The sequence below is a fragment of the Choloepus didactylus genome, chromosome 10, assembly GCF_015220235.1.
Source record: "Choloepus didactylus isolate mChoDid1 chromosome 10, mChoDid1.pri, whole genome shotgun sequence".
NCBI lineage: Eukaryota > Metazoa > Chordata > Mammalia > Pilosa > Megalonychidae > Choloepus > Choloepus didactylus.
The window spans coordinates 93,337,066-93,362,939 of record NC_051316.1 but is presented as its reverse complement, the minus strand read 5'-3'; the positions used below and the strand labels follow the sequence as shown (position 1 = coordinate 93,362,939).

The 25,874-nt window shown below is 44.7% G+C and overlaps 2 protein-coding genes across 4 annotated transcripts in view; one reads left to right on the top strand and one right to left on the bottom strand.

Moving 5' to 3' along the window:
* Positions 1 to 3,017: 3,017 nt before the first annotated feature.
* NAIF1 (nuclear apoptosis inducing factor 1) lies at positions 3,018 to 6,970 on the bottom strand. The gene is made up of 2 exons (XM_037797453.1): positions 6,275 to 6,970; positions 3,018 to 4,516 (listed from the first exon to the last, which is right to left on the bottom strand). Exons 1-2 carry the CDS (start codon positions 6,783 to 6,785, stop codon positions 4,044 to 4,046), a joined length of 984 nt encoding a protein of 327 aa, XP_037653381.1. The 5' UTR covers positions 6,786 to 6,970; the 3' UTR covers positions 3,018 to 4,043.
* Positions 6,971 to 7,886: 916 nt separating this feature from the next.
* The window catches only part of SLC25A25 (solute carrier family 25 member 25), a 33,126-nt gene continuing 15,138 nt past the window's right edge, over positions 7,887 to 25,874 (top strand). The window contains exon 1 of one of the 3 annotated variants that reach the window (XM_037797226.1): positions 7,887 to 8,254. In XM_037797226.1, coding sequence (XP_037653154.1) covers positions 7,997 to 8,254 — 258 coding nt within the window. In that variant the 5' untranslated portion in view covers positions 7,887 to 7,996. Of the gene's footprint in view, positions 8,255 to 22,948; positions 23,572 to 23,634; positions 24,148 to 25,874 lie in introns of those variants that run through there. The other 2 variants (XM_037797230.1, XM_037797227.1) reach the window with 2 other exon arrangements.

Here is a 25,874-nt window from a genome sequence, read left to right as displayed (position 1 = left end):
CGCCAGCACCATCAAGGTGTGACAGGTTTAATCTTGTTAACCCGTCCTTCCTTCCCTTTTGATAAGTCCAAAGCCCGTAGGAAGTAGAAGAGATCACCATCTTCCCTTCCAAGCATCGAGAAGAAAACCATGAGCTGCCTCCTTCTCTGACCTAGAAACTCTTCAAGGTCAGGTCCAAATATCTCCAGATTACAGCATCTCACTGGCAGCAAGGTCAGAGGAGGTAAGAGCAGTTGTAGTTAAGAGCATGGGCCACCCTCGGGAATAAGGTAGTTCTGACTTGAGGCAAATTATTTAACGTCTCTGATCCTCAGTGTGGTCTGCAAACTGAGAACAATATTAGTACCTACCTATGGGGCTGTGGCAGGGAGACAATGAGATGATGCCTGCTAGGGCTGGACAGAGTAGGGGCTCAAAAATTGCCTTTTTATACAACTCTACAGTCGATTTGTTCAAACACCACAATTGCATGGAACTTTGAATAGGAAGTGAGATACGGTAGGTTAGTGTAGGCTGGAGTGAAATAGTGACACATCCTGGAGTAATTTGGGCAGATAATAAAAAATATATTTACAGCCTCCCCCTCCCCAGCCCCGAGGATCTGGGGGAAGGTGCGGATGTGTTGGACATCCTCACCTGGACTGGTGTTGATGTCACAAACATTGGGACTGGCGGTTTGATGTGCTGAGCCCTCGAGCATGGGACTTGCCCTTATGAAGCTCATTACCACAAAGGAGAGTCTAAACTTGTATGTAATGGTGCCTAAGAGTCTCCCCCTGAGTACCTCTTTGTTGCTCAGATGTGGCCCTGTCTCTCTCTAACTGAGCCATCTCGACAGGTGAACTCGCTGCCCTCCCCCCTACGTGGGACCCGACTCCCAGGGGTGTAAATCTCCCTGGCAACGCAGAGTATGACTCCCGGGGATGAATGTGGACCCGGCATCATTGGACTGAGAGTATTTTCTTGACCAAAAGGGGGATGCAAAATGAGACGAAATAGTTTCAGTGGCTGAGAGATTCCAAATGGAGTCGAGAGGTCACTCTGGTGGACATTCTTATGCATATATAGATAACACCTCTTAGGCTTTAATGTATTGGAACAGCTAGAAGTAAATACCTGAAACTACCAAACTCCAACCCAGCAGTCTGGACTCCTGAAGATAATTATATAATAATGTAGATTACAAAGGGTGACAGTGTGATTGTGAAGACCTTGTGGATCACACCCCCTTTATCTAGTGTATGGATGAGTGGAGGAATGGGGATAAAAACTAAAGGACAAATGGGGTGGGATGGGGGGATGATTTGGGTGTTCTTTCTTCACTTTTATTTTTTATTCTTGTTCTGGTTCTTTCTGATGTAAGGAAAATGTTCAGAGATAGATTGTGGTGATGAACGCATAACTATGTTGTCATGCTGTGGACGGTGGATTGTATATCATGGATGATTGTATGGTGTGTGAATGTATTTCAATAAAACTGAATTTAATAAAAAAAAAATTGCCTTTTTATTATTACTAAATGCTGGGAGAGTGATAATTATGCCCAGGAGGGCTGGGATACATCCAGAACAAAGGCCAATCTTCAATGAGCATCTAGTCTTGGTAGCACTTCCAACTGTTCAGTAGAAACTCCTAAGGGCCAGCACTCCCTGGGGCATGGTCCGGATTCCAGCTGGGTTTAAGTCTTCCAGTCTCTGAGCCACAGTTCTTTGTCTTCAGGAAGTATCAGAATCACCCAGAGAACTTGTTTACAATGCATATTCTTAGAGCAACCTCCCACCCTCACCCCCAACCAGGGTCTAGTCTGGGTTTTGGGTGAGGCACAGGGTTGGGTATACTTAACAAATGCTCCAGGTGATTCTCACTCAGAGTCTCAAACACTGCTCTAAACCAGTGTTTACAGCAGTGTTTTAGACTTTTTCTATAAAGGGCCAGAGAGCAAATATTTTCAACTTTGTGGGTCAGATGTCTCTGCTCTCCGCAGGGCAAAAGCAGCCATAGACAATAAACAGGTGGATGGATGTGGCTATGTCCCAATAAACTTTATTAACAAAAACAGGCAGCAGACCAGGTTTGGCCTGTGGGCCAGTTTGCCAGCCCTGGCTCTTTGCTAGCCCACATTTCTTCTATATATAACCAGTAAAGACACAGAGACTCATGTATAAAAAAGTGACATTTCTTTAATTTAAAACTATGACCTGGAAGGAACTAGTAAGTTCAAGTGCTCCAGACTTCCTCTTTATAGCCAACTGAAGGAGACACACTATTGGCTCAGATTTCCAACCCTGAAGAACAACCAAATCAAGTTGCAAACCCTCAAGAAGTCCCTGCCGCTCCCCTGGTGGGAGCCATCCAGACTCCATGAAGTGAGGCTGCCAGGGGCTGTGGCTTTCCAGCCATGCTGTGCAGAGCTCTTCCTCTGCCACCCAACTCTCTCCCTGGGCCTGATGCTTCTCCACCTCTCTGTAGTAGAGAGGCTGGTGATATGACAGTCACCTCCCAATTCTTTTGGTGGGCATCTTCCCATGATTGCAATTCTTAATGGGCATGCCCAGAAGGGAAGCATCTTGCATTTTTTTATTGAGATCTGGGGCCTCGAGTTGCAAGCATGAGTTGCGTGTGGCCAAGGCACCGGCAGCAAACGGCAAACTTGGAAAATGATCTGGGGAGCTGCAAGTGTCTTGGTAATTGATGGTGATTCTGCAGATGAAACAATCAAATGCCATTTGGGTAAAATCCTTACAAACTTCATTGGTTTTGTCTGAGGGGTGTGAAGACGGAACAAGGGAGCACCACCTCCTTCAGCTCTGCAAGCTTCAGTCTGCTCTTCCCCAAGCAAAGGATGCAAGGAGGCCAGAATTCAAAGGGTCCCACTTCTGAGGTCAACTTCAACCCTCCCACCTCATACATTCCATGTCAGTCATGGTTTTGGGTTCATTCCAGCCAGTCAGTGGGAGTCTTGCAAGACCATGAGGGGCTACCTTTTATGTCAAGGGGGAAGAATCCAGGGTGTGATGTTCAGCAGGCTTTTTTTTTTTTTTTTTGCACTGAATTTTGAAAATGTGGAGTCAGCAGAGAGGGAAGGAAAAAGGGCATGGCCACAGAGCTGCATGCATTTCCTGGAGGCCTTCCCAGGAGGGGTTCACATACAGAATAAATACAACTGGCTTGAAGCAAGCCTTCCGGAAAAAGCCAACAGGTCATCTCAGAGCCACTGCAGCAGAGCAACACATTTCTGCAAGGGTTTGCTCTTCATTTCTCTACAATTTACAGCACCCCAAAGCCTGATGCTTGACCCGAGTCAAAAAGGTGTTGGGGCAAAGCACAACAGGGCTGTCCAGGGGACTCTGTGGAAGACCAGATGGCAGCCACGCCAGTCCCCACCATGCCCAGCATTGCTGAGCCTGGCTGACTGGTGGCTCAGTCATTTTTGAGCTAGAGCTGCTGACATCCTGGATGTATTGCAGACGCACCCCCAGGCATGAGCAAATGCCCCTGCTGTGCCCAGAGGAATGGGAGAGAACATAGCATTAACCGGAGTCCCCTGAGAACTGAGGCACAGCGAGAAGAAAAGCGTGGGGTTACCTCCTCTGGCCTAGTCACCCTGCCTCCCAAGGGAGGAAGATATTATTGCGCTACTGCCAGCACCAATGACATTGTCTTACTCAAAATGATGACACTTAGGCTGAGGCAGCTCAGCACAGACTCCTGGCTGTAAGACCCTCTCCAGCAACAGCCTTCCTTACAGCTGTCCCAGACCGAGTTGGGTCATGTCACAAGCCATGGCACATGACAACACACGTACCATCAGCAGTGCCTGGGCTCCCAGCTAACCAATCTTCTAGTTCTTAGCAATGTAGCTCACAGGTTGGGGAGTAAGAGAGTCTGGGTCCCAGAAGCCCAACAAGTTCTTCCATTTCTCAGAAACACCGGACCCCTAAATGTCTATCAGAGAGGGAGCTGTTTACATGGCCAGCACTAAGGCCAATCACAGAACCCACATACAAGACCATGGAAGTTTCATCCTGGCTCACCCCATGTCCTCATTGGATGATGCTGTCCGGCTGCCCGTTCTGGGCCACCTGTCCAGGGTCAGAGGCTGGAATGGGGTTTGGAGTATTGCTCTGTAGGTAGCGGCGGAAATCTTTGATCATGGGCCGGAGGACTTGGATGAGGACGCTTAGGGCCGCCTGGGTGCCCTCCATGGCCTGGGCCTGGCGCTCCTGGGCACAGGCCTGCACTTCCTGGGAGCGGCGGATCATCTGCAGGAGGTCGTTTTGCTGTTCCAAGTGCTGGGCGATCTCCTTCACATGCAGATTGGTTACCCGCTGCTCCTGGATCAGCTTGGCTGAATTGAGGGCGATGCGGCTCTTAAGCGCCTGTGGCTTGACGGATGTGTCTGCATGCTGGGCCATCATCTCCACGGGGGCCTCGGCTGGCAGGGGTGGGGGGGCCTCGGTCGTGCAGTACTCCACCACTCCCTCCTCCAAGGTGTGATAGGTGGTCTCTGTGGGGACTGCAGGGAAGAAAGAACAAAGGCAGAGGCAGGTCACTTTCTAGAAGCAATGAAGCTGGCTGCATGGGGTGGAGAGGCCATTAAGCCCCATCCTAGAGAAAGAGGAAGGGGAATTCAGGTCTTTATAGCTATTTGTCTATAAATCTACAATCAAAAGGATTTAGAATCTTAATCTACTTGGTAACCAAAGGGCCAGCCCCGGATCTGGCAAAAGCAAAGATGTTAATAATATTACTAGCAAAAATTTTGGAGTGCCTCCTATGTGCTAGCCATAGTGCTAAGCCCTTTATACTCATTAGCTCAATGAAACCACATAATAATACCAAGAGGTGGGTATTGTCATCTCCGTTTTAAGAGAGAAGGAAACAGACTCAGAAATATGGAGTGACTTGCCTAAGGCCACACAGCAATTTCAGCAGAGCCAGGATGCAAACCCAGGTCTCTGTGACGCCAGAGCCCAATGTGCTAGTAAGCACCCTGCTGGGCTGCTTCTAGCTAATAAAGGCACCTCAGAGGCAGGACCACATGCTCCCTGTTCTGCCAGCACACAGCAGGCATCTTGTATGGGATGCTTTATCTAAGCTGCTTGCAGCCAGACTAGTCCTACCTTCTTTGGTGCTTTCTTGACTTCCACGTCCCATGCGGCTAAGCAGAGGAGATGGGAGTAGGGCAGTAGCAGCAGAAGTGCCCAATAACCTGTCTCCTTGATTACCCTGGTCAATGGGATACCTACAGATCCTTCCTGTTGCAGAACAGCAACTTGTTTGTGTTTGTCCCCTCTTTTCTCACCTCAATATATTTGAGAAATGTGATGCCTTCCTAACAGCAACTTCAAGAGGAGGGATGGCTATCATACACACACCCAACTCCCCTAAGCTCCAGTGAAAATCACTGATTGATACAATTCAGAGCCCATCACAAACAAGCAGGGTGAACCACCACTGGCACAAATGTCTGAACTAAAAAATCCAACCAAAGAAAATTGTGTTGTCATTCATAGCTGAAAACCTTTAAAGGGATCCTAGGTGGACTGTTTGGGCTTCCATGCATGTGGTAAAGGTCAAGTCCGCCTTCAATCTCCCAGCTGCAATACCTTTCTCCTCTGGAGTCTTTAGGTACTCCCAACTGACAGCGCAGTTATTCATTTATGTGTCTTATCTGTTCTACTAGAATATAACTGGTCTATATTTTAGACACCTTGGAAATCCCAGCAGCCAGCACAGGGCCTGGCACAGAGTAAGTGCTAAAATTTAATGGATGAATGAATGCATGAGTAGATCAATAGCAGGAACCATGAGGTTCCCGAGGCACCCAGCAGTGCCTGAGGGATGTTCACCACACTGAAATCACAATATCTTTGTTCAGAATCCATGTCCCACTTGGACATTATCATTCCCACATATTCATTCAACAACTAAGTCCTGACTGCCTACTATGTGCCAAGTCCTGTGCGGAAACAGACATGGTCTCTGTAGTCAAGGACCACACAGTTCAGCAAGTGGGGATGAGTCATGGACATAAATGGTGGCAAAACACAGTAGAAAGCTATCCAGCTCGTCAGAAGTGCAGACTACATGCTGAGAAAATCCCAAAGAGAAAAAGATCACTTATGTCTGAGGAGATTCTGGAAGGCCTCATGGTCTTCCCAAACCATCATCTGACCATTGACCCTTGGCAGCCAACCTTCCCCAGGCTGCCCCAGCTCTTGCTGGCCCTTCCCATTTATGCACGCTGAACTGGGCAAGAGAGGTCACTCACTCTGTGTCAGGGTGACCGTGGCGGCGGCTGCAGTGGCTGTGGGTCCAAGGGCCACGGGGTGAATCTCTGTGGTACTGGGCAAGCTGATGATGGTGGCCTCACCCAGCAGGTTGCAGATGCGTTGTTGCATGGGGGTCAGCAGTACAGGGGCTACAGCTGGGCCACCACCGCCACTGCCACCACCTGTCCCAGGCCCACCAGCTCCATCCTCCTCAGTGGGCCCCGGGGCCTCGCCACCCTCCACGGCTGCCCGGACCTGGGCAACCTTGCGACGGACCTCAGTCTTGAGGTCAGACCACTTCTTCTTGACCTCGGGCAGCTCCCTACGACAGGTGGCCACTGCGTTGACCCTTCTCAGGATACCGTGCCAGGCCGCACTCTTGGCGGCCAGAGGGACCCCAGCGTTGAAATGGTTCACCAGCAGGTGCTTCTTCAGCTCCAGCTCCTCCACGATGATCTCCACCTCCCGCTCAGAGAAGTTCATCTTCCTCTTCTTGGCTGGGACAGCCATGGCTTCTCCCCTCCCCCTTTTAAAAGAAATTATAATCCCCTCAACCGCCCAAATTTCCCTTCTCTTCTTCCTCAGCCTCGCCCCTCACCTATCCCCTACAGGGGATAGGCCGGGCTTGCCCAAGGCCAAGCATCAAGCCTTGGTAACCCCCCTCACTACGCAAAGTGCGTAGGGCCCAGCCCTGACCGGCCCAGACGCTGCCAGCCAGCTGCGTAATGGCTTCCTGAATCTGCCTCTTCCGCTGGGGTGTGCGGAGATCCGCCCACTTCCCCTCTTCCCGCCTCCCAGCACTTCTCCCGGGGAATCTGCCCTGCCGGCTGGGCGCAGCTCAAATATCACGTCGCTCATTGGTTCTTTTTGTCTGTCGCTCAGCCAAGGAGCCCGCCCACTTATTTGAATTGGCCTGATCATTGGCCTAAAGATGTGTCTGTCGCTACAAAGCACACCGCCCATCTAGCCTTTCTTCACTTCCATTGGAAAGTCATTCTGTCATTCAATCACTACTACGACTCTTACGCCTTTAAATTCAGCTGTTTTATTGGCGGTTTAGAGAGTTAGACTAGCAAAATCCAGCCTACTGAGGATACCTGTTTCTTTCGGCCTTGAGCCGTTGGCCAAATAATTTTAAATTCCATCCACGAACACAAATTTTTGCCTTGCAACTGCAGTTCATAATTTCCCTTAACACTAATTCTGTTTTCCGCCGGAGACTCCGATCTTTCTGCACACGACCGCTCCTCCTAAGTTTATGATTCCGCAGCCTAAACAGCTTTTCGCAATGGAAATTGGACACTGGGCCTTCCGTCTGCCAATCTCATGACTTCTGCCTATCGCTGCGTGATTTTCTCTCTCTAGCCAATCCCGGCTTCCCTCAGTTTGAATCGGCCCCGGGCTGAACTGGGGTCGCCCCGCCCACCACATTGATCCAGGTAGTCCTGGGTGGAGTGGGCCGTCCCCGGGCAGGCTCCGCCCCCGCCTCTCGCCCCGCCCAGGTCGCCGTCCGAACCTGTGGCTGGCCGGCGGCGCCCCTGGGGGCGTGGCCATCAAGGCGGCGCGCGGCTGGGCGGGACTCCCGGAAGCGACCCCTCCCGCCAGCTTGCCGGCTACTCGCAGCTCGCGCTTGCCATCTGGGCAAACCCGGCGTGTCTTCCGCGCTCTGCCCGCCGGCCCGCCGCTCTCGCCCCGCGCCCGGTGCCCCTGTCTCGCGCCCGATGGTGAGCAGTGTGTTGTGCCGCTGCGTGGCCTCCCCGCCGCCGGACGCCGCCGCTGCCGCCTCGTCGTCCGCCTCGTCGCCGGCGTCAGTGGGAGACCCGTGCGGCGGCGCCGTCTGTGGGGGTCCGGACCACCGGCTGCGCCTGTGGAGCCTCTTCCAGACTCTCGACGTTAACCGCGACGGCGGCCTGTGTGTCAACGACCTGGCGGTGGGGCTGCGGCGCCTGGGACTGCACCGCACCGAAGGCGAGCTCCGGGTAGGCGGCGCGCCCCGTCCGCGCGGGCTGGGAGGGGGCCCCTTTGCTCCCCGGCACCTCCGGCAGGGCCTGGTGACAGGTCTGGGCCGCTGAGTGATAGGTGTGGACGGCTGAGCTTCTTGGGCAGCCCCTTGAAGCTTGAGAGGTCCGGGTGGACTGCCCCTTGGGTTGGGCAGGACCCCTAATGTTCGGAAGCGTAGTGCCCCCTTGACTGAGAGATGGACGCTCCGTTTGTGTCTCGGGGAGTGGAGCCCCTTGCTGACCTCTGTGAGCGCTTAGGCCAGGGAGAAAGGCTCTTCGTGGGAATAGGTGGGCACTCTTCAGGCGTTCTGGTGGACTAAAAGCCTGCTGTCCGAGCTTTCCCCAAAGTAGAAGGGCAAGTCTCAGGAGTCTGCCTTTCAAGCTTGATGCTCCTCCCTGCCATTGACAGGTTCATCCATCCATCTCCAGCAGTACCCTCCTTCCTCTTCGGTTTCCATGCCACCCGTGGGCTCTGAGCTGGTTCCTCTCAGAAGCATGTGGGAGTCGGAGAAAATGGGAACTGGGGTTTCAGGCAGATGTATAACAGTGTGGGTATTTCCAGGCTCACTTTGCTATACATATCCAGAAAAAGGGATCGTTTTCAGGCTTGTAATGTGGATGGAGTGGAAGAATCTGGGGGGAAATGTTTCCTAAAAGTGAAAGTGTTGTAGACCTAAGAGGGGAGATTATTAGTCTTGCTCTGGAGTGGGTCCTTGGTGGGGTGGGGAATTGGGAGGTAAGTTAGGAGAGGGGGGATGGTGATCTCTGGTATTGCCAGGGAGAGAAGTTTTGTACTTTTCTCTGTCAGAGCAGCAACTGCTTCTTCCTTGCTTCTTCCCCTTTTGTCTCTCACGGCATGTTTTTCGGTCTAACTTTGTAGCTGTAGCTGCCCTTTCTGAGTATTTTATTTATTGCAGCTTAGCCTGATTTACAATCTGGAGTAGGACCATTAAGTACTTACTTAGTAACCTGTTTCTCTTCTAAGTTAGCTAGTTTGCTCTATTTATACATACATAATTAGAGAATAACTCATAACCAAATATGAAAAAATCTGGTAAAATGCCACTGTATTAAACCAATTTGTTGGCTGGGTGAATATACAAAAGGTGTTTTAAACTCATGTCCAAGATATCTTAGATCAACACCCAAGGTATTTAACCTACTTAGGATCAGCCAAGGAAGACCAAGGGTGACACTATACAAAATAGAATCATTGGGTTAAGTCTAAGAGAGTTAGAGACAAGCTTTAAAATTTTTTGAAAAGTCAGTTTTACATAAAATGGTGTTGTGAGCTGGATATTTCCCCATACCTACCTGATAAGTAAGTCACCTGGAAAGATAGCAGAGGGTTTGTGCCTTAGGGGTTCAGGGAAGTGTGGGCCCAGAGTACACCTTTTTGCTTTTATGAACCTACCCGTTTGACATATGCCACTGGTCACATTGAGGGCATCTGGCTGCAGGAGTGTATTAAATGTTTATACCACGATTTGTGCCACAGCCTGGGAGCCCTGGCCCCACCCACCTCTCCATGCCTCCCTCCCGCCCCCCTTTCTGAGCTCCATTCACTCTGACCTTCTTCCAGGGGCTACCCTAGCTCTTTTTTGGTTACTATTTGCATGGAATGTATTTTTCCATCCTTACACTTTCAACCTATTTGTGTCTTTGGGTCTAAGGTGAATCTTTTGTAAATGACATATTTGTGACACATCTGATCCTGTTTTTTTTTTGGCAGTAAATTTCTAAGGACCAAAAAGGAGAAAGTGATCATTTTTCTTTCCAGTGCTGAAAGAAAGCCTTTCTGATTAACCAAAGGGAGCCTGGCTCACTGGGGTCACTTTGTCTCTAATATCTTGGCTCTGTGACTGATCTGAGTTTTATGATATGAAACAATTCTTTCTGGTTCTTTTGGTATGTGGATTTAATATGGACTCTGACTATTTCGACATTTTTTTCAGCATTTGGACAAGTAATACAGCTTTGAGAGAGATTGGAAATGATTCAGTTTATTAGTTTATTACCTGTGGAGGAGCACAAGTTAGTCCTGAGGTGAATGTTTTAAGTATTGGAAAGAAAATCTGCCTTTTTGTAAATAACTTAGCCACAGGAAGACACTGTGCCTCATGTACCCCCTGTTCCACTTCCTGTTAAGTTGTATCAGTATTAACTATCTACAGAAAAGCAGTGGTACAGTTCATACAAAAATATCAAGAGCTGAAAGAGAATCCAGGGCCCCTTCGGTCAAAATGGGTCATCTGCCATAGAAATAGGGATTAAAAAATATGACATCAAATTTTGGAAGCTGTCTCCTGTGACCCGAGGGACCAGTCTGAGATGCTAGGGTTTGCACAGGAATCAGCTGTGACTACACCAGCATCTTGCTAGAGGCCTAACTTACAACAGCTTAAGTCAGGTTTTCTTTAAAAGGAAGCCAGCAAGTTTTGGCGTTTGCCTTTGTTGCAGAAGAGATTCAGAGATGTTCTTGTTCATGGGAAGTGTGTATGTGAATTATAGTGTTTGTTCAAGGATGTGTGCAACTAGCTCTCATATGTTCAGAAGACAGAGCAATAGATGATGGATAATAGATAGGGAGGGAAGAAATAGCAATGTCACAGCGTGTTAAAGTTGGTGGATTGGGGTATCGGGGAAGGGGGAGGGGTATGCTGGAGGTCTGTGTATGGGGTTTGTATTGTTTTTGCAACTGTTCCTATAACTTTGAATTTATTTCAAAAAAAAAAAAAAGATTCAGAGAGTCAAATAAAAATTACTTAAAATGGAAGTGGGGAGAGAAACCCATGGCAGCTAGCCAGGGACATTTTTTTTATAAGGGGTGTGTGAGCAAGAAGCTTTGGAGTTCAGAGTGTGAGTTATGGAAAGCCTGGACCCTGTAGGCATTAGGAAGATAAACCTTGGTGGTCAGACAAAAGAAGGAAAGGATTTATTAAAGAAAATAAAAGTTGATGAGATAGTAGTGACTTTGGGAGATGAGACCAGCCAGAGCTAATTATAGTATTGCCTATTTAAGGCATTTTCATGTGACCAAGCAAAATCTTTCTGTCTTAAAACAAATTTACACCGTGGGTTAGAACTCAGCCAGCCAGAGGAAAGCAAGCTATGTTACTTGTAAACAGTTGTCCCTTTAGCTGAGGCTTGTGGAGAGTGGACTCTCTTAAGGCCCTGTGATTAATGCAGGTGAGGATTCTGGAAAATGCTATGATTGAGTTTGCTGATTTGAAGACCTCAGTAATCTGGCTTGAGTTTGCACATGCAGTATCTAGCCTGAGCATCACAGTAACTTTGTGAAGTAGGCAAAGCAGTGATTTTACTCCTTTTTACAGGTGAAAGAACAGAAGTTCAAAAAGACAACAAGACAACCTCAAAAGTCATTTGACAACTTAGATTCCCAGGCCACTCCTCTTTTTTTTTTCTTCCCTGTTTTATTGAGATATATTCGCATACCAAACAATCATCCACAGTGTACAATCAGTTGTTCACAGTACTGTCATATAGTTGTGTATTCCTCACCACAAGGGCCACTCCTCTTTAACATAACATTTGTTTCTGAGGAACATAAAGAGTTCCAAACTTGGGTGTTTTGGAGAACTTGAAAAAGATAAGGAGAGATCAATTTAGAAGCACCTCTCTTCCCCAAAGCATATGTTTCAAAATTATCTACAGTGTTCTGTCAAAGAACAAGAATCTGTCCTGCCCTAATTCTTTCTTTGACCTGAGCAGTATACATGAGGCAGTCCCTGTTGACTTAAAGTAATTGAATGCAGAATCAGCATTGTGGAGTTGGTATTGCTTAATCAGAACCGTTGAACTGTATACCTTTAAAATGTTTGGCCATTTGTGAGGAGGATGTTTACCAAAGCAGCTGGAGTTATATAAAATAGTCTATAGAAGAAAGAGCCTTTTTCAAAAAAAAATGTATGGGCATCATTTAATGTAGTATAATAGCCCATTAGAAAAAGAAAAAATGCTATTTTCAGATAAGATTGAATTCATACATCAAACTGATTGTATTATATTGTTGCAAAATTGGTTTCTGGCTCAAAGTAATTGTCATTGAGTCAACTAGAAGGTATTTTTAAAAAATGAGTTTAAAAATGACTCCAAAAGGTGGAGTCAGGTACTCTGATTCTAAAACCAGATAATAGATAAGACTATACCAAGAGTCAACCCCATCGACTGGAGCTTCAGTTGAGTAAAGTCCTTTGATGTTCAAAGAGTCATTAATTGTTGAAGTCTCACAGAAACCACAGGAGAATAAGGGAGACAAATATTTTGCTGGTATTCATTTCCAATCCAGCTGAGTACAGCTGTGGGATGAATTCAGTGAGCAAAACTGTACCTCTATAGGAACAGCCTCATTAAACTTAAGCCCGGACAGCCTTTTTATTTTAAACCATTTCTTACAACACTTGTGAATTTGGCAGCCTCACAGGATTCAGTCTTCGGGTCACCAGCTGTCATAGGCCAGCTGCCCACCCAGTGTGGGGATCATTCTTCCTTGGCGTCATTGGCGGGTGGTCATCCAGCCCATTCCACTGCGGACCTAATCACGGTCATTGTTCTTTGTTATGTCAAACTGAAACCTGTCTTGTAAGCACTACCCATTTGCTCCAGTTTTATCTTCTGGAACAACCCAGAAAAGTGATCCAAGGACCTTCAATATCTGAAAACTGCTGGCTTGTCTTCCTGCAAAACAGTAGGTGTCTTCTTCCATTTCTCACATGATGTGCTGTCCATACCTTCTGCAGTTCCCTCATCTGAGGCGGTATACCACGGGGGTTAAGAGCGCAGGCTTTGTGGTAGAGACCTGAACTTAAATATTGTTTCTGCTGCTTGCAGCGGTATGACCTTGAGCAAGTTACTCAACCTCTCCAAGTCTGTTTCTTCATCATAAACATGGTGGTGTGAATACTTCACAAGGTTGTGGTATGGAGTAAATTGGATAAAGTCCATAAAGAGCTGAAGACTTAGTCTGGCACAGAGGAGTTCAATACATGCTGACTTATTTCCTCATTGATTCTTTCAAAATGAGTTGTCTAGAATTGGTCATAATCACCTACATTTTCCCCAGATCAATTAGGTGGAAAGTGAACTACAAAGAAGGACAGAGGCTGGGGAAATTGGTAGCACTCAGGTAGAGCATCAGCAACCTGGAGAAAGAGGACATTTAGCAGCTTTGGAGTAGAGAGTGTGAGTTATGGAAAGCCTGGACACTGTAGACATTAAAAAGATAAACCTTGGTGGTCGGAGATTTCTAAAAAGTTGTTGAAGTAGAGTCACTCTATGTACACAGAGTTCATAATGATGTCTTGGGCCTACATGTTTCCCCAGACAGAAAGGAACCCTATGAGTACTGATCTGATTTGGCAAGCCTGTTGCCCACTGGTTCTCCTTTAAATATGGAGTTGACTTTGAAAGTTGTGAAAATGGATGGCTGAGAAGCTTCAGGTTAAAACCTTTAAAGATTATCCCACTACCCCTTTACTTTACAGAAGAGGGACAGGCCCAGAGATACTGGTTGAAGGTAAAGCTGGTGCTAGAACCCAGGATTTTGACTCGGTCCAAATTTAGCTGAGCACATACTGCCTCTTTCTTTCTATGGTTGTAGATAAATTAACTGGTCCTAAAACTTTGCAGAATTTATTTTAACAGTTCACAACAATGATATTGTGTTTAACACTGGCTCAGCATTTTAAGGCCCCTCATGGTGTTCAGGAAGCAATGACTAAAATGATAGGTACATTGTCCTTAAATATGGGCTCAAAAAGACTAAACACAACATAGTACCTAAGAAAAGATTTCCTTCTAAAGATTCACCTTCCTTTAAAATAAATAAATGAATAACAAAGGTAGGATGCAGTGGCCAGGTTTTCCAGGAAGCTTGAAAAGGAGGTGGGTTATGGCCCTTTTCTGTGGGGTCAGTCAGGAAACTGGAGATGTTAGCTGCCCTTGTTTCTGTTTTATGACGCTTTCCAGGCTGCTCCATCAACCCCTGGCCTCTTTGCTTCAGTCTTCCCTCCTTCTCGGCTGGAGATGTATGACTCTTCTTACCAAAACATGAAGAAAACTGCCTACATTGTGTGAAAAAAATTCTCAAAAATAAAGTAAAAGAAAAGGTGGGGAAAGGTAGTTTAGATCACCAAGATTAAGAATAAACTGCTAAATCTTAGTCTGAGGTGTGACACAATTGAATAGTCCTGTTGGTAGAAACCAACCATATAATCAGCCTGGTTGGCCCTTTCTCCATCCCACATAGCTAAATTCTTATGTTGCTTTGGCTAATGCCTTGAGATTGAACTTGAATCCATAGAACGTTAGAACTAAGGTCTTCAAGGTTTGTCCAGTTCATTCCCCACATTTTGCAGTTCACACAGGTTAAAATGACTTGCCCAGGGTCATACAGAAACATTTTAGGGGGTAATTTAGGGGGAAGGATAAGGTCCTTCTAATGGCACTCAGTGATGCATTTATAGTCACAGTTAACTTTTTTCCTTTTTTCATTCACCTCTTGGGTATATTCTTTTGTTTGTTATAGTATCTTCTTGTCTAATCTGTATCTGAAGTAAAAATAGGATCTGGAGGGTAAATAGTTATGTAGCAAAAACATTCCTTTTCTGAATTGTGTCTAAGAGCTGGCTTGGTATAAACCTTCCCAGAATTCTCCCAGCTACCCTCCACCCCCGAACAGCCCTGATGTCTGTCTGCTGAAGGCAGCCATTGGGTGGGTTTCACACACTTGCCCTTGCTCTTCGCTCTGCAGTCTTCCCTCAGTGCAGAGTGATCAGCTGGTAAAAGCTGTTTGCATTCATTCAGACAATCGCAGTTTTAGAATGAGATTCTGAAATCATTTTTAAGAAACTGAAAATGTTTACTGTTGTTTTAATAAGCCTGATAGTTTGCCTTTTCATGGGGGTGGGGTGGGGAGAGTAAGGATAAAGTAGCTGTGACAAAGAGGCACAGCATGTAAGAGTTGTTTGGCTCCCACTGATCAAACTTGGATTGGCTGCAAAATGCTCAGTATGTAAGAATTGTTTAGTTTGCTCTGATCAATTTTGGATTGGTTGAGAAATTTTTTGATCATTTTAGGTGGTTGGGTTTTACATGCTGGCCTCAATACCGTGCCCTCCCCCTCCCTCCCCAATACACTTGGCACATATCTAATCTGAAGGAGATTCATGCCCTTATGAGAGCAAAAAAAGAAGAGAAATTATGTTGTGTTTCTGTGCAGACTCTTGCTTCCATAGAACTTTAATTTACATGGTATATCTCAAACTCCTATGCTTAAAACTGAGTTAATTTTGTACACCGTAACTTTCTTTCAGGGGGAAAAAGGACATCTTTGTTAACAGGCATTCACCTTGAACTTGGGACCTTGATGGGGACTAGTTTCTCACGATGAATCAACAAAGGTCATCCAAGAGACTGAGTGTCTTCTCATGGTGCACTTCTCTTTTTCTTCTAAAGTTACGGAAGTTTTCTTCAGGGAGTTTTCACCAAAACTGGATTTTCCGGTTTTATTTCCTAAAATGGAAATAGATTAGGGGATTTCACCTTTTTCATCACTGCAGTTTTATCTTTAATATCTTTGTTTCATTGGTGCCAAATGAGGCAAGTGCCTGGTCCTCTTCATTTTATAATTGTAGGCTGAGGCACGAGCAGGAGGATGTTTAGTAGTCCTAAAACCCCAGCTTCCCGTGCCAGGGCATAGGACAGCACATAGGATCTAAGTTTTAACTTAGCCAGTTGATTGAGTGCAGTGGAGACATATGTACTGATACTCACCTGCTCAAGCCATGCCTCTGAAATAGCAAATTGCTACCCTATATCAATATACAGAACAGATTCTTCAAACTTTTTTTTGGTACTGGACCCCCTTAAAAGAATTTTTCAAAACTCCTTGCACATTTTAAAGTTGACATCTAAAAATGTTTATTATAAGTTTAATAGTTGTGGAGAATATAATTTCTGGCATATTTCTACTTTAAACATATTTGTTTGTTTTGTCTTAGTCACAGCCTTTTAACTGATTCAATTCATGGAAAATGCCCTCCTTATAAACTAGTTGGCAGAGCTAGTCTTCGTTATCAAATCAATCAGCCAAGTCAGTCTGGCTTTCTGTCAGATAAAACCTGGCTTCATTTTTCAATTTGAAAAAGAAGTGTTAATAGTTTTCCCTCTTACATCCCTTCTGTATGTTAATAATTGCCCTAAAACAGATAGGCAGTGGGTAGTTACCTTGGTAGATGATGAGCAGAGAGCATTGCCCTGGAGTTGGTCACAGGTCGCTGCTGTGTTGTTGAGGTCCCTCAGGAAACTCCAGTTGTCCTCTGTGTGATACTCCAGGGCCTTTTGTACCCTGGGCATCTCAACGTAAGATTTGGAATGGGTAAAGTGCCAGTCTTTTGATTGCCTGCCTCCTGGTGGCGGTCCATTCCATTAGAATCTGTTTTCTTTGAGAACTACAAGACATCCTCTGATACACTATTATCCATTAAGTCTATTTTCTAGATTCTTAAGACAAGTGAATTACTTCTGAAGTGATGAACTTCATCTTAACCAGATTCTGTTTGTAAATAGTTACAGGAGCATTACATTTGCCAGTCCTGTCCCTGAATATTGGCGCTCCCTCATTCCCAGGAAAGCTATGTATGGTTAGAGCTGTTGTTATAATAACTGGCACGTAACCCAAAAGAAACTGTTGATCTACCAGGTACTGATGGTTTAGGTGATGCTGTGGTGTAAGGAAAGAGATGTTCTGTATTAATCCATAAGGAAAACAAAGGCATGAGGAAAAAAGTACTTCAAAATAAAAATACTGGCAAGTTGAATAATTTTTGATCCCCATTTTAGGTGCCAGCTAAGGGGGATCTTAGGATAACTAAGGCATGGGTCTCTGCCGTCACCTATTTTATTATTTCTTTTCTTCTGCTCACTTTTGGTTTAATTTGTTCTTTTTCTGATTTCTTAAAGTAGAAGCTGAGGTCATTGAGACCTTTCTTTACTAACAAAGTTATTTCCTTCTAAGTACTGCTTTGACTGCATTCCACAAATTTTGATACATTGCTCTTTTACACCATTTAAAATACTTTCTAATTTCCCTTTTGGTTTCTTCTTTGACCTATGGATTATTAGAATTGTGTTGATTTAGTTTCCAAATATTTGGGGATTTTCCAGATAGCTTTCTGTTATTGATTCTAATTTGACTCCATAGTGGTTAGAGAAGATGCTTTGTTTGAGTAGAGTCCTTTAAAATTCGTTGAGACTTGTCTTAGGGGCCAAAATATGTTCCATGAGCACTTGAGAAGAATGCGTATTCTATTGTTGGGTGAAGTGTTTTAGAAGAGTCAATGAGGTTAAGTTGGTTGATAGCGTTGTTCAAGTCTTCTATCTCCTCATTGCTTTTCTGTGTCAGTTATTGAGAGAGGGGTGTTAAAATCTCTACTGTTGTGCGTTTGTCTCTTTCTCTTCGCAGTTCTATTGGTTTTTGCTTCATTTGTATTGAAGCTCTGTATTTGGTGCAAAAACATTTGGATTGTTATGTCCTCTTGATGAATTGACCCTCTTATGATATGAAACGTCCCTCTATCCCTGATAATATTCTTTGCTCTGAAATCTACTTTGACTGATATTAATATAGCCATTGCAGCTTTCTTTTGATTAGTGTGAATATCGTATCTTTTTCCATCTTTTACTTTTAACCTATGTGTATCTTTATAGTTAAAGTGTATTTCTTATAGGCAGCATCTAGTTGGATCTTGGGTTTTAATCATTATGATTATCTCTACCTTTTAATTGGGGTATTTAGACCATTTGTATCTACTGTCATTATTCATATGGTTGGATTTAGATGTACCATCTAGCTGTTTGTTTTCTATTTGTCCCTTCTGTTCTTTGTTCCCGTTTCCCCCTCTTTCTGTCTTTTGGATCAAGTGAATATTGTTTATGTTCCATTTTATCTCCTTTGTTAGCTTACTAGCTGTAATTCTCTCAACGAATACTTTAAGAATTATACATCTTTAACTTATCACAACCTCTACTTTGCATATAATTTAAGAACCTTACAATACTGTTCTTGTAGTGCAAGTCTGCTGGTGGTTAATTCTTTCAGTTTTTGTATGTCTGGAAAAGGCTTTATTTTTGACTTTATTTTGGAAGGTGTTTTTCTGGGTATAGAATTCTAGTCTGACAGTTTCTGACTGGAATCTGCTGTAATCCTTACCCCTGTTCCTCTGAATGTACTGGCTCTTTTTCCTCTGGTTGCTTTTTTTTCCCCCAACTTTGAGATTTTGAAATAGTTTTAAACTTATAGGACAGTTGCAAAATCTGGCTACTTTTAAGATTTCCTCTTTAATATTGTTTTTTAGAAATATAATTATGTGCTTGAGTGTAATTTTTTAGTTTCTTATGTTTAGGGTTCACGGTGCTTCTTGGATCTGTAAATACGTAGTCTTCAACAAATTTGGAAAAAAATTATGGCTGTTATTTCTTTAAATATTTTTTTCTGACTCCCTTTCACAGACTACAATTACATATATATTTGCTTGTTTAAGGTTGTGCCTTAGCTCACTGATGCACTGTTCATGTTTGTTGTTGTTTTCAGTTTTAGCTGTGTGTTTCATTTGGATAGTTTGTCTTCGAGTTCATTAATCTTTTCTTCTGCATTGCCTCATCTGCTGGTAAAACCATCCAATGTATTTTTTTTTTATCTCAGGCATTGTCATTTTCATCCAGAAGTTTGATTTGGATCTTTTTTTAATAGCTGCAGTGTCTCTATTTAACATGCTGATCTTTCCTGTAGCTTCTTGAACGTGGTGTATACACTTATAATGACTTTTAGTGTCTTGGTCTACTAATTCTGTCATATGTATCATCTCTGTCAGTTACAATTGCTTGATTTCTGTCCTCATTGTGGCTCATATTTTCCTGCTTCTTTGCATGCCTGTTAATTTTTTATTGGCTTTTACCTTCTTGGGTGCTGGATATTTCTGCATTCCTACAAATATTTTTGAGCTTTATTCTGGAAGGTAGTTAGGTTATTTGGAAACCTAACTTTTAAGGCCTGCTTTTTAGGGTTTGTTAGGGGGGACAAGAACAGTTTACTATAGGGCTAGTTTTGTCCCACTACTGAAGCAAAACTCTGAGTTCTTCCTGACGCTCCCCGTATTTGGAGATTTTTCCACTCTAGCTGATGGGAATAATAACTGTTCTCAGTCCTGTGATCCTTTTCGGTGGTTCTTTTCCCAGTCTCAGGTAGTTTCCTCACATGTGGGTGCTGTGACTCTAGGGGCGTCTGTCTTCATTTCTCAGCTGCTAAAACAAATACCATACAACAAGTTGGCTTAAACAACGGGAACTTATTGGCTCATGGTTTTGAGGCTAGGATAACTTCCAGATCCAGGCATCAGCAAGGACAGAACAGTGTGGTATTGTAGGTTAGCTGTTGGTGATCTCTGGTCCTTTGCTTTTCTGTCACATGGCAATCACATGGCAGCATCTTCTTTCTCTTCCAGGTTCCACTGACTTCCAGTTTCTGGCTGCTCCCCATAGTTTCCTTTTCTGTGTCCAATTTCCTTTTCTTATAAGGACTTCAGCAATATTGGATGAAAGCCTACCCTCATTCAGTTCAGGCCCACCTTAATTAACTAAGAACATCTTCACAGGGCCTGTTTACAAATGGGTCATACCCACTGGACCATGCCTTTTATTGGGAACATGATTCAGTCCCCAAAAGAAACCCTTGGCAGATCTCTGAAATTCTCTCCCTGTGCAGCTCTCTCTTCTCTGGTACTTTACCCCATAAACTGTAGCTGCTCTGGCCTCCCAGTTCCATTCCTTCAATGTAGGGAGACCCCTGGGCACTGCCTGGGTTCCCCCTCTCTGCACTGTGGCCCAGAAACTCTCTCCAGGCAGTAAGCTGGGGGCCACCATAGAAATCACCCTGTTTGTATCCATCTCTCAGGAATCACTGTCCTTCATTGCCAGGTGTCCAGTGTCTTGAAAACTGTAGTTTCATTTGATTTGTCTGGATTTTTGTTGTTATAGGCAGGAGGGTAAATCTGTTACTCTATCTTGGCCAGAAGCCCCTGACTTTATAACTCAGTTCTATGGTATGGAGAAATCTATTAAATTAAAAGCCTTACTAAATAAGGTATTTCTCTTATGTCTGTAAATGAAACCCAAACATCAATATCCTCTCAATTCCACTAGTCTTTTCTGTACCTAAAAATAGGATTCATTTTACATTCCCACCAACAGTGCACTAGAGTTCGAATTTTTCCACATCCTCTCCAATACTTGTTATTTTTCAATTTTAAAATAATTAATAATAATGTAAAATGGTTCAGCCACTGTGGAAAACCATAAGGCAGTTCCTCAAAAAGTTAATTATAGAATTATCATATCACCCAGCAATTCTACTTATAGATATATACCCAAAGAAAGTGAAAACAGGGTTTCAAACAGATAACTTGTACATTGATACTGTATAGCAGCATTATTAACAGTAGCCAAAAGATGCAGACAACCTGAGTGTCCATCAACAAATGTATGGCTAAACAAAATGTGGTCCATAAACAATGGAATGTTATTTGGCCGTGAGAAAGAATGAAGTTCTGAAACATGCCATAACAAGGAAGAACCTTGAGGACATTATATTCAGTGAAATAAGCAAGACACATAAAGGCAAATATTGAATGATGATGTCACTTATAAGAGATGTCTAGAAACAGCAAATTTGCAGAGACAGAAAGTTCATTAGAGATTACAGAGGGTGAGGGAAGGAATGAAGGGGAGTATATGTTTTCTGGGTATAAATTTAAATAAATTCTTTAAGAAACACTATTCATTTTCATTAGATTATTGTTCTAGTTTGCTAATGCTGCCGGAATGCAAAACACCAGAGATGGATTGGCTTTTATAAAAAGGGGTTCATTTGGTTATTCAGTTACAGTCTTAAGCCATAAAGTGTCCAAGGTAACACATCAGCAATTGGGTACCTTCACTGGAGGATGGCCAGTGGTGTCCGGAAAACCTCTGTTAGCTGGGAAGGCACGTGGCTGGCGTCTGCTCCAAAGTTCTGGTTTCAAAATGGCTTTCTCCCAGGATGTTCCTCTCTAGGCTGCAGTTCCTCAAAAATGTCCCTCTTAGTTGCACTTGGGATGTTTGTCCTCTCTCAGCTCCCCCAAGAGTCTGCTTTCAACGTCTGTCTTCAAACTGTCTCTCATCTACAGCTCCTGTGCTTTCTTCAAAGTGTCCCTCTTGGCTATGGCTCCGCTTCAAAATGTCACTCACAGCTGCATTGAGTTCCTTCTATTTGTCAGCCCATTTATATGGCTCCACTGATCAAGGCCCACCCTGAATGGGTGGGGCCATGCCTCCATGGGACTATCTGGTCAGAGTTATCACCCACAGTTGGGTGGGGCACATTCCATGGAAACACTCAAAGAATTATAATCTAATCAACACTGATAGGTCTGCCCACACAAGATTACATCAAAGATAATGGCCTTTGGGGGACATAATACATTCAAACTGGCACAATTACTAATGAGTTTTAGCCTTGGACTTGTTCTTCTTTAGTAATAAAAATACCTAGTTTCATGAACATTTTCTAGATAATCATAATAAAATAGCTAATAGTTATTGAGTGTTCCATGTACTGCTCTAAGAGCTTTATATAATACCATGTAATTTAGTCCCCAAACAACTCTATGAAGTAGGTTCTGTTACTACCTTCCTTTTGTGTGTAAGGATATTGAAGTACAGAGAGCTAAGTAACTTAACCATGATCACACAGCTAGTAAGTGGCCAGGATTTGAACCTGGATCTGGTTCCAAAGACTGTACATTTACTCAACACAGTGCAGCTTCTAGATAAAGTTATTTTGTATATCCAGTGAGAGGGCAACAGATATAGCCTCCTTCATATACATTCCTGGATCATACATGTACATGGTTTAGTTTCCCAAGATATAAGAGGATATTCCATGAATGTAAGTCTTCCACCTGCCTCTTCCCTCAAACCACCACCTTCCCAGATGCCTTCCCTGCAGCCAACCCTCTCTTCTGTTTTATTGTGTCCTTCCAGAAATAGTCTTCATGTACACAAACCTAGAAATAAATGGCAGCATTCCATCCCCACCTTTCTGAACCTTTCATGTAACAAGCTATTTTGAGGTCATTCCACAACAGTACACAGAGAGCTGCCTTATTCTTTTTAACAGCTGCATAGGGTTCCATTGAATGGGTTTGCCATAATTTATTTACCCTTCCCCTTTTAAAGGACTTTAAGTTCTTTCCAAACGTGCTGTTATAAACAAGGCTGCCAAGAATATCATTATATTATACTGATGTGATTCCCCACATGTGCAAATGTCTATAGGATAAGTTCTAAAAGTGGAATTGCTGTGTCCGAGGGATTGTGCTTTTGAATGTTGATAGCTATTGCTAAATTACTCTTCAGAGAGGTTACGTTCTTGCAGCAATGTATTAGAGTCTATGATTCCCTGTACCCTCCGCAATAGTTTATTAAACTTTTCCAATGCTTGTGTTTTTAAATAATGGTTATGAACACCATACCAAATGGTCACCTTTGTGGATGTGTGTTTTCCTAGTAGTTGATATTTGCATTTGTCTGCTAGTGAATTAAGAAACAAATAACCAAAGATTCATTCCTTTTTATTCGTGATCATTTACTCCACTATGCCTACAGACTCAATTGGTGCCTGGTTCTAGGTACTAGGGTTAGAAAGGACTGTGACACGGCTTCTGCCCTCAAGAAACTCACTGTCTACAGGGAGACACAGGAAAAGAGGTAGCTATGACATGGCGTGCATCATATGTTAAGTATGGCTGAAAATAATTGGATAATGGAACCAGGCAAAGTGCTGCTAGATGTCTTAGGAAGTGTTGCCAAGGACTCTTGATCTTGTTGAACTTGATGGTAAACAAACCAGGTGGAGAGTAGGAAGTTGGGCCCCTGATGATGCCCCAGGCTTGGGGTGCCTTCGGTGAGGCTGGAGTCTCATCTGGAGGGTGTGGTCTTCACCTCCCTGCAGAATTGCTGGGCTGCATGCAGGAAATCATCCGGCTGTGTGCGCCCGTGATTGGAGGGAGGTTGCGGTTGGAATAATGAACACGGCAGTGTCGGCAGAGGTGATTGGCCGGGCACTGCTGCAGTGAGAATGCAGCCTGGATGCTTGGGTCCTCGGCTTGTGTGATGATCATCAGTTGAATGAGGACAGCTGAATAATTGGGGAGCTCGAAGTTGCTTCTGCTCCTGGAGAGGTCAGTTTGGCTATTGCTTCCTCCCACCCACCCACCCACCCCCTTTTTTTAAAAGCCAAACCTTTGATCAGCGGCCACCTGCAGAAGTGAGTTTTTGTTGAAGACGCTCCAGCTGCTCTGTCCTTACTGCCAGCAGCCTGGCGAGACGCTCTTAGAATGAGCTACTTCTCAGGCCAGGCACGACAGCAGTACTAGCAGATTTGAAAAAGCAGGAAACAGCCTCCGCATGCCGAGTTTCCAGCCTCAGAACACCCCAGGCTAGTCTTCACGCAGCTGTGTGGCCAGAGACCCTGGTACTGTGGTCTCATCCCTCCTCCAGAGCACAGTCGCCATCGGCAGCATTTGCAGGGAGCCGTGATGTTGCAGATGCTGTGGCATTTTCTGTCTAGCTTTTTCCCTAGGGCTGGGTGCCAAGGCTCCAGAGAGGGGAAAGATGATGAAATCAGAGGCACCCAAGCTCCTGCTCGGGGATACCAGGTGTCAAGCTTTTTGGGCAAACAGGACGGAAGGGCTGAGGCCCCAGAAAAGAGAGCCACCATTTTGCTGGTGGTTGGACCTGCAGAGCAGTTTCCTAAGGTAATGGCAATCTCAAGAGGACCTCCGAGTTTGGGGGCTGGTCATTTTCCTGGAAAAAACTGGGGTGCGGGGAGGAAGGCAGGGCTTTTAAATAAATCAATTTTGTTGATTTATTGTGGGATAGGGAGAAATATTAGACAATGAAGAAGCCTAAATCTTCCGTCAGTCAAAAACCTTTCTGTGGTCACTGTAAAAGCTTTTTTGTGCTATTAAGACAGTCCCAGGTGGCCACTGAGGGAAGAAAGGTTCAATTCAGTTGATTTGTCAGTTTGGCCCCAGATTTGTCAGTTTGCCCCCAGAAAGCCATTTGAAAGCACAGGACAAAGTGTCTTAGCTCATCTGAACCATGCAGGGAGGACTAAGCTGAAACGGCAGTAGAGTGAACCTTGAAAGTTCAATCCAGTTTCCTGGAGCTGGGGCGGGACTGCCTCTGCCTGAGCACTCTGAAGGTCAGACAGACTCCCCTTGCTTTGGGCCTGCCGGCTTCCTGCCTTACCTTTCGGATTCGGGGGGAAGAGAGTGAAGGGGAGAAATTGGGTTCCAGAAGCAGCTGGGCCCTCTCAGAATGACTGACCGCAGCCACTGTGGGTCCCAGCCTCTGCTGAGGCCAGGGCCTCCCCTCCCTCCCAGGCCCTGTGCATGCGATATCTCATCCAGTCCTCACAGGGGCCAAGGTAAGTGTAAGTGGTAGTTCCCCCATTTCATAGATGAGGAAACTGAGGTGCAGAAGGGTTCAATAATTTGCCCAGGGTTAAACAATTAAGGAGTGCTAGAGCTGAGATTTAACCCCAAATCTGGCTGGAACTTTGTCCTAAATTACCTTGCTTTCCCTTAAGAAAGCATCTTTAATGTGACTGAGTTCTCAGGATTATAAATAAAATTGCTATTTGGCTGAGATTTTTCCTGCCTGCAGTAGGAGTGACCTGAGCTTTGGTTGTTTTGAGTTTTTTCTCCCTTGGAGATTTCTCTGATAAATTGGAAAAGGGAGATTCTGCCGTGTTTGGTATATAATAGATAGTACAAAATGTTTGTTGTATTGAATTGCTACATTTAAGAAGTAAGAGTCCATTTTTCTGTTTCTAATAGGAAGGGACTTTTGATGCAGCAACTTCTGCAGTCATTTGGGCATTGAGGAGGATCCTTAGTATGTGATGGGCTCTTTCTGGTTTTCGGGAGTCTTACCGAGTCCGCATTCTGCCTGAGATGTGCATTCTTAATGTGCTGCTGTAGGGTGTCACTTTCTAGCTTTGTTTTAGACAAGATAAGAAAGGACAGTGGTGCTGTCTTTTATGAGTAACCTTTATCTACAGACCTGCTTGTCTTATGGCCTCAATTGGCTGGCTGCTTTTTAAAGTCACCTATTTTTGACTTTAATAATTACCTGTTCCATTTCCCAGACCCTTGCCAGCGCCTCTTGCCAGCTCTCCAGCTCTCCCCACAGGGGTTGCCTCGCCTTAGGACTTTCTGTTCTGAACTCTGTGGGTCCTGGCCTGCAGAATCAAGAAGCTGGAGCTGTGGGGACTGAACCTGAGACCCAACCTCTCGTTGGCTCTGTCCCCAAGAGGGAGGTGAATCAACCAGCGGAATGTGGGGGGAGCTCTGCTGGTTTCAGCTTGGGTTTTTAACCACCCAACCAGGAAGACAGGTTTGAAGCAAGAAAGAAAACATAACTGGGGCAGTGAAGATTCTTTAAAAGCAGGTAAACTGAGACTTGGAACAGTAGGGGC

Excerpts from the sequence above, each read along its gene's own strand:
- NAIF1 (XM_037797453.1), bottom strand. The coding sequence starts at position 6,785 with ATGGCTGTCCCAGCCAAGAAGAGGAAGATGAACTTCTCTGAGCGGGAG. Across the intron at positions 4,517-6,274 it reads CACGGTCACCCTGACACAGA|TCCCCACAGAGACCACCTAT; the intron begins GTGAGTGACCTC and ends TCTTCCCTGCAG.